The following is an 8,393-nucleotide window of genomic DNA, read 5'->3' on the forward strand; positions in this document are numbered from 1 at the left end:
AAGCTTGCCAGAAGGTCCTCATCAACCGGGAAGGTTGTCTCCAAAGCTAGCTCTACTCACAGCAGACCCGTTGAAATGAATGGATCTTCTTCTTCCTCCTCTGCACCTCACCTCCATCCTTGGATATACACCTCTTCAAGTTCTCTGCAGCGTTCTCTGTTTGCTGTCTGCATCCACATAAGCCCTGCTGTTAGTTTTAGATCATCTACCCACCACAGCGGGTGGCGCTGTGGGTTAAACCACTGAGCCTAGGATCAGAAGGTTGGCGGTTCGAATCCCCGCGACGGGGTGAGCTCCCATTGCTCGGTCCCAGCTTCTGCCAACCGAAAGCACGTCAAAGTGTAAGTAGATAAATAGGTACCACTACAGTGGGAAGGTAAACGAAGTTTCCGTGCGCTGCTCTGGTTTGCCAGAAGCGGCTTCTTCTTCTTCTTCTTTGGCGATCACTCATAGCTGAGTAAGATTGTCTTCCATAAACATGATTTTAACAATGGGTCCGTCAACTGCCTCGTTCCTTGAGTCTTTGTTATGCTGGCCACATGACCTGGAAGCTGTACGCCGGCTCCCTCGGCCAATAACGCAAGATGAGCGCCGCAACCCCAGAGTCAGTCACGACTGGACCTAATGGTCAGGGGTCCCTTTACCTTTACCTTACCTACCACATAAATTGGTGTCCCCTGGGTTTTTATTTTTTATTTTACTTCCTTAGTCACATTTACTATCCTAACTATTCCAATTCTTTTACAAAAATGGATAAACAATCCACATATTATAATGTTGCCTGAGAACTGCCTTTATCCCCCTGCTCTACAGCTTCTAACCTCTTGGAGTAGCTTTAATGTATAGCAATCATTGTAAAATTGGCCATTGGAGCAGTTAACCGCCCTGGGAAGATAGGAGCTGATGTGCCAACCATCCCTCCCTTGAACTTTCTATGCACAGTGTCCCTGTACATTGGTTGCCGCAATGTACCCATGAATTTTATCCACAGGCATTCAAGGCTGGTTGGGCTGATAATGGACTAGGAAGCCATCATGCCAAACCATTCAACCAAGCATATTTGGAACAGGAGACTTTGGAACAAGCAGGCCACACGAGGAAACAAACTCCATGGTGCCAGTGCCTGTCGATCCGTACAGCAAAACTGATTGTAGGCATATATTTACTACTTCCCTTTAGAGCTGGGCTAAGCAGCTAACTCCACCCCAATTCAGTCTCACTGGAACACAATTGCAGCTCTGTTCTCTTCCATTCTGTTCTGTTGCATCCTCCTGTTCCATTGTGTGCATTTTGCATGCATTCTGTGCACTTCCAATGTAAAATACACAGTTTTCAATGCATTCACCGGTAAAATAAACATGGGGGGGGGAGTATTTCCATCTGTACTGTTTGTGCATCTGGTGAAATGTATAACCTGACTAGGAGTTTCATTCTGATCCTCAAACAATTTGGGGCAGCAACAGGTTGTTGTGCAGTGAAAGGCAGACCAACTCTTGCCCCCATCTCTACTTTTCTTCTCCAAGTAAGCATATATGCTTTACAGTGTCTTTCATTACCTCCTTCACCTTCTCATTCCGGAGTGTATATATGAATGGATTAAATAAAGGAGTCACCACAGTATGAAGAATAGCCACAGTTTTGTAAAACCCTGATGTATGGGTTTTCTCTGGCAGCAAGTACATGAAAATGGAGCATCCGTAGAAGACAGAAGCCAATGTGATGTGAGCCGTGCAGGTGGAAAAAGCCTTCTGCCTTCCAGTGGCGGATGGGATGCGCACTACGGTGGCGATGATGCACAGGTAGGACACCGATGTTAACAGCAGTGAACTCAACACTACAATGGCAGTCGACACGTAGCTCAGCCACTCAAGTGCAGTTGTGTCCCTACAGGCTAACTTCAACACTGGGATGATATCACAGAAGTAGTGGTCAATGACGTTTGGACCACAGAATGGGAGCTGGAACAAGACAATGGTTGATGAAAGGACAGACAGAAGGGCTCCCAGCCAAGTCCCAACAGCAAGCTGGAATGTGAACCAGCCACTCATGATGATGGGATAACGCAATGGATTACAGATGGCCACGTATCGATCGAAGGCCATAACAGCCACCAGAATGTAATCACAAGTTCCCAAGAAGAAATAGAAGTACATTTGGATCATGCAGCCCAGGAAGGAGATTACTTTAGTATCTGTGATCATGTTCACCATCATTTTCGGGACAATGGCAGAGGTGAAGCAGACTCCTGAGAAGGAGAGGTTACAAAGGAGCCAGTACATGGGGGTGTGAAGACGGTAATCTTTCCAAACTAGGAATATGATCGTGAAGTTCCCAACTAATGTTAATGAATAGGTCACCACCATGGTCAGGAACACAAGAACCTTCACTTTCTGGATGCCAGGAAAACCTACTAAGATGAATTCTTTCACCACGGTGTGATTTCCACATCTCATGGCTTCTTCTGTTTTAAAATGCCTGCAGGAATACAGGAAGTTTCATGAGTTTGAGGCAGATAGAAATCGGGAGCAAAATGAGGACAATTAAACCCATTGTAAAGGTGAAGGACCTCTGGACAGTTAAGTCCAGTCAAATTTGACTGTGTGTGCAGCTCTCATCTCCGCTTTCATGATGAGGGAGCTGGCGTTTGTCCGCAGACAGCTTTCTGGGTTGTGTGGCCAGCATGACTAAACTGCTTCTGGTGCAACAGGACACTGTGATGAGTGCCAGAGTGCACAGAAACACCATTTGCCTTCCTGCTGCAGAGATACCCATTTATCTACTTGTGATGGTGTGCTTTCAAACTGCTAGGCTGGCAGGAGCTGGGACAAAGCCACGGGAGCTCACCCAGTCACATGGATTTGAACTGCTGGCCTTCCGATCAACAAGCCCAAGAGGGTCAGTGGTTTAGTCCACAGTGCCACTCAAGTCCCCATAGTAATAGTGCAAGGTTATATAAAATTACAATGTTCCTTTGGATTCCCTGTTTAGGGAAGCTTTTAATGTTTAATAGATTATTGTATTTTAATATTCTGTTGGAAGCTGCCCAGAGTGGTTGGGGAAACCCATCCAGATGGGTGGGGTATAAATTTATTATTATTATTATTATTATTATTATTATTATTATTATTACTATTGGATGGATATAAATATATAACAGCAAGCCGGTCAGAGATGGAATAAATCCTTCTCCTTTCTGTTTTAAATATTTACAGATTTCTTATTTCTTTCTTGTTTTGCAAATTATTAAAACATGATCCAATCAGTTTAAATAATTTGTCCAGCCTAATCATCATAACTGGGGATAGCTAAGTATATTGCTTAATATTTCCTATGAAATGATGCAATGGGTAATGTATAAGGTATTGGCAAACCATTTGGTTTCTTGTTCCAGAAGTCAACATAAACCACCAGCTAACTCCATCCACCTCCATTTTGCTTGTCATCAAGCCTGATGAAGAGTTCTGGAGAACTCATAAGTCTTTATGGTACTTTTTAACATATTGGAAAGCCTCATGAAGCTACATTGACCTAATGCAGATTTTTGCCCCCCCCCCATTTATGCGCCAACACAGAAATAGCACCTTTGTTTTTTTTCTGTTCTCCATAGAACATCACCTTTGGATTCATTGATCTAGTAAGTCTCTTTTGCTTCTATCACAAAGTTTAGCAGCAGCATAACCCCTGAAAACCACTTGAATTTAAATAAAAAAATTCCTTCCAGTAGCACCTTAGAGACCAACTAAGTTTGTCATAGGTATGAGCTTTCGTGTGCATGCACACTTCTTCAGATACCTGAAGTATCTGGGTATACCTGGGTATCTGAAGAAGTGTGCATGCACACGAAAGCTCATACCTATGACAAACTTAGTTGGTCTCAGGTGGCGCTGTGGTTAAACCACTGAGCCTAGGGCTTGCTGATCAGAAGGTCGGTGGTTCGAATCCCTGTGACGGGGTGAGCTCCCGTTGCTTGGTCCCAGCTCCTGCCAACCTAGCAGTTCGAAAGCACGTCAAAATGCAAGTAGATAAATAGGAACCGCTACAGCGGGAAGGTAAACGGTGTTTCCATGTGCTGCTCTGGTTTGCCAGAAGCGGCTTTGTCATGCTGGCCACATGACCTGGAAGCTATACGCCGGCTCCCTCGGCCAATAATGCGAGATGAGCGCGCAACCTCAGAGTCGGTCACGACTGGACCTAATGGTCAGGGGTTCCTTTACCTTTACCTAAGGTGCTACTGGAAGGAATTTTCTTTTATTTTTTGTTTTGACTACGTCAGACCAACACAGCTACCTACCTGTAACTTGAATTTAAATGAAATTGTTCGCTTTAGTTGGCTTGTCCCTATGCTTTTAAGTTTAGACATAATTACAATGCCTAAGAGTCTACAGTACAAATCAACAAAGCTGGCATGTTTCACTCTTCCTAAAATAATGTCAAAGGGTTAAGAGATAAGGAATCGGTGGTAGAGAGCCCATCAGAAGCCCCAAAGAACCTTGAAGAAAAGGTAGGATACAGATGTGGTAGAACCCAAAGGTCATATGTCTACCTATAATTTTTAAATGTGATGCACAGATTTATGTATATGTAATATTTGCACTATCGTTTCAAGCAAGGCCAACTTTGACTTTATTTTCTTCTTATAAATTTCATAAGAACCTGGCTACTGATTAGGCCAAAGCCCCTTCTAGTCCAGCATCCAGCTCTCACAAAGGCAAACCCAGATGGCCATGGGAAGTCCACAAGAAATACTACTTACTTATCAAACCTTTATTAGGCATTTTACAAATAAAACCATAAAAGAGAAAACCACATATAAGAGCCTTGAAATATATATTTAAAAGGCAGCAGTTGGCTACATAGACTGATTGCATACTGTATATATTATATGTAGAATCTGGGGTTTTCCCTGTTAACCTGCTCCTTGGAGGACTGCTACCAATAACTCGGCTACCCCCGCCGTTACCCTTTGGTCAATGTCAGATAGGCAGAATCCCACACTTTCACCTTGCTGGGGTTCCAGACCACCCAAAAGAGGGGACAGCACACGTTGACGGAGCGTATTATACAATGGAAAATGAAAGAGAATATGCTCTACAGTGTCCGGGACATTCATAGAATATCTGCAGAATCTCTTGTTTCTAGGAATGTTTTGATATCTTCCGCTGACCAATGCAGAGGGAAAGACATTCAGACGGGCCAACATAAAAGCCCTATGTTGGGCTGGGATTATTAATTGGGTCTGCTATCTAGGATATTTAAATCATAGAATATAGGGGAGCAAATTTGTTTACAGCTGCCCCAATATTTTGTCTCTCGACATCCTTTAGTCTAGTTAGGATATTATGGAAAATACATGAGCTCAGTAGCAGCAACTGTTACTCAGTAGTACACAGCCGTTATGACTAGTAGTCATCAATAGACGTGCCATCACATACCTTAAGAAATATCCCCCAACAATATTTGAAACTTGAGTGGTGATGGACGAAAGGATTCCTCCATTAGAAAGGTTTGTTGTTGATTGCTATGGAGGAACCCAGAAGAACTGTTTCAATGAAAAAAACTAGGAGATAATAATAATAAATGCCTTCTCCTGGAGTCCAGTTCATTTGTCTATCTCCTTAGAATGTCACTTATTAAAACTATCTGCTGCAATCCAATTTCGCTGAAACTCAAGCTGAGCCAAAAGTTGCCAGTGGAAAATGTAAATGCACTAATGAGTTGCTGTTCTTCTCATGGGAGGTGCAGTAAACTTGGAAATCCCATGATACTTGTTGTTGATTATGCAAGTTCTTCAAAGTATGCACTCAAATTCCAAATGGAAGAAGACATCAAGAATTAACAGGAACAAATTAATAAGAAGCATGCAGTGATACAGGCCCAGCAGAGACAAATCTCTGTGGCATCCCTTAGACCACGGGTGTCAAACACAAGGCCCGGGGGCCAAATCCGGCCCGCCAGACCTCGTCATGTGGCCTGCCGAGTGCCCCAGCCAGTGGGACCCAGCAGCGGGACCTTGCTGCTGAAGCGCCGCGCCGACAAAGCGCCAACGAACAGCTGGGGCCTGGGGGGGGGGTAGAAAGGCGGCCGGAGCAGCGCTGCGTGGAGCACCCCGAGCCACAGCAGGAGAAGGAGGAGACAGCTTGTCGGGTCAGTGCCCAGCAGCGCCGCACGGAGAGTCCCGAGCCTCTGTGACGCAGCAGTGCTCTGTAGCACTTTGAATCCTCCTCCTCCTGCCACGGCTCGGCGCCTGGAAACGGCGGCTGCTGCTGCTGAAGCACAGACAAAGCACCCAGCAGTGCTGCGTGGAGGAGGAGGAGGATTCAAAGTGCTACAGAGCACTGCTGCGTCCCAGAGGCTCGGGACTCTCCGTACGGCGCTGCTGGGCACCTACCTGGCAAGCCTCCTCCTCCTCCTCCTCCTCCTGCCGCGGCTCAGCCTCATGAACGTGAGCTCAGCAGCGGCTCAGCCTCACGAACGTGCAACTCCGAGGCTTTACGCACGTCTCCTAAAACGGACACCCGCTGCCTCACGCTGCACGGGAAATGCTTTTTGCCCCTGGGTCCCTTCGCGCTCTTTTCTGGCGCTGAATCAAGGCGGCGACCCCCCCTTCCCTTTCTTTCTTCCTCTCTCTCGTTCTTATTTTTCTTTCCCTCTCCTTCCTTCCTTCTTTATCTCTGTCTTCTCTCCCTCTTTCTTTTTCTTTCCTTCTTTATTCCCTTCCTTATTTCCTACTCTTCTTTCTCTCCCCTTCCCTTCCTCTCTCCCTCCTGCTCCCTCTTTTCTTTCTTTCTTCCTTAATTCCTTCCTTCCTTCCTTCCGTCCTTCCCATCTATCTTCCTCTCCCTCATTCTTATTCTTATCCTTTCTTTCCTTCTTTATTCCCTTCCTTATTTCCTACTATTCTTTCTCTCGCTTCTTTCCTTCCTCTCTCCCTCCCACTCCCTCTTTTCTTTCTTCCTTCCTTCCTTCCTTCCTTCCTTCCTTCCTTCCTTCCTCCCTCCCTCCCTCCCTCTCCTCCCCTCCCTCTCCCTCTCCTCAGAAACATAGGATGCTGCTTTATACTTCTGGCCCTTAAACCCTGGAACCAGGAGAACAGCTCCAGTGAGTCAACCTCAGCCAGTCCCTTTGGTGAAGGGTGGTGGCTCACTGGCAGAACATCTGTCCTGCATGCAGAAAGACCCCAGCATCTCCAGGTACCAGTAGCTCTGCAAAGCTCCTGCATGAAACCCTAGCGAGCCTCCACCACCCAGTGCAGTTACCAAAAATCATTTTTCAATAAATTGTACAATAATTGTACATTTGAATATCTACTTGCCATTATTCTGACTATGTTAGTTATTACTTACATTATTACAAAAAACAGTAATAATTGAATGCAGTGACAATAATTTATGATAATAAAGAGTGGACACATAGTCCTACAGATACAACCGGCCCTTTGAGGGTGACCAAACTGCTGATGCGGCCCCCAATGAATTTGAGTTTGACACCCCTGCCTTAGACTGTGGAACTCTTTCCCTACCAATAGTTGTCCTGCATCTTTTTTTATACAATTTTTGTCATATGAACACCAAGGTGCTCAATATGTACTTCTATCCCCCTGACATTTTTTTTTAAAAAAATATATTTATTAAAGATTTTCTTGAGTTAAAAGAGTATGTACATCATCTCTGTTTTCTGGTCATAAAGCCTGGTTACAGATCAATTATATTCAAAGTGAGACTTTAATGGTGTATATGGTATAAGGTCGGGGGGAGAGAGAGGGGAGTGAGAAAGAAAGGGGGGATAGAATGGGGGAGAAGGGGATAGTGAACTTTAATTATTCTACAAGACATGACAAGGGAATGGCATCCACAATATAAAAAATACTGCTCCATAATCCCACAAAATCCTCATCTCAATGAAAAAACAATGGAAGCATGTCATAGGCTATGAAATAAACCATATCCAATGGAGTAAACTGTAGTCTAAGCCCCCCTTTCCCTCTGACATTTGACACTAGAGAGGATGCAGGGGTTTAATCAAAGTTTCAAGTAGACAAACAAGATTATGAGTGCTCTTACATCTCCTCTCACTCATGCTGAGTCAAAACAAAATGCACCAGAGTCATTCTCTCTGTTGCTAAAAGCCTTTGGTGCTGAAGAACAATGCAGTGGTACAACTTCCTGAGAACATTTCTCATTCTTGCAGATGTGTTATTTTGAAGTCCAATGCTGTATTGGAAGCAAGACTTCAGGGGAACATCCCACTGTGATACAGACTCCCCTTCCACTCAGATGTATCCCTCTTGCAGGGCAGCATTCTTCCATCTCTGTCATTCATAACAGATATCTTATTCTGCCCTGGAGACCTGAGTCTCTCAATAGTGGTGAAGTTGGGTATTATGGTGTCCTGGT

The 8,393-nt window shown here is 44.7% G+C and overlaps 1 protein-coding gene across 1 annotated transcript; it reads right to left on the reverse strand.

The window, feature by feature from the left end:
* Positions 1-1,505: 1,505 nt before the first annotated feature.
* Positions 1,506-2,453, reverse strand: LOC118095698 (olfactory receptor 6M1-like). Its single transcript, XM_035136931.1, has one exon. It carries the CDS (start codon positions 2,451-2,453, stop codon positions 1,506-1,508), a length of 948 nt encoding a protein of 315 aa, XP_034992822.1.
* Between the last annotated feature and the right edge of the window lie 5,940 nt (positions 2,454-8,393).

This window comes from Zootoca vivipara, chromosome 13, assembly GCF_963506605.1.
Source record: "Zootoca vivipara chromosome 13, rZooViv1.1, whole genome shotgun sequence".
Classification (NCBI taxonomy): domain Eukaryota; kingdom Metazoa; phylum Chordata; class Lepidosauria; order Squamata; family Lacertidae; genus Zootoca; species Zootoca vivipara.

What these genes read in the sequence shown, in the direction of transcription:
- LOC118095698 (XM_035136931.1), bottom strand. Translation starts at nt 2,453, where the DNA reads ATGAGATGTGGAAATCACACCGTGGTGAAAGAATTCATCTTAGTAGGT.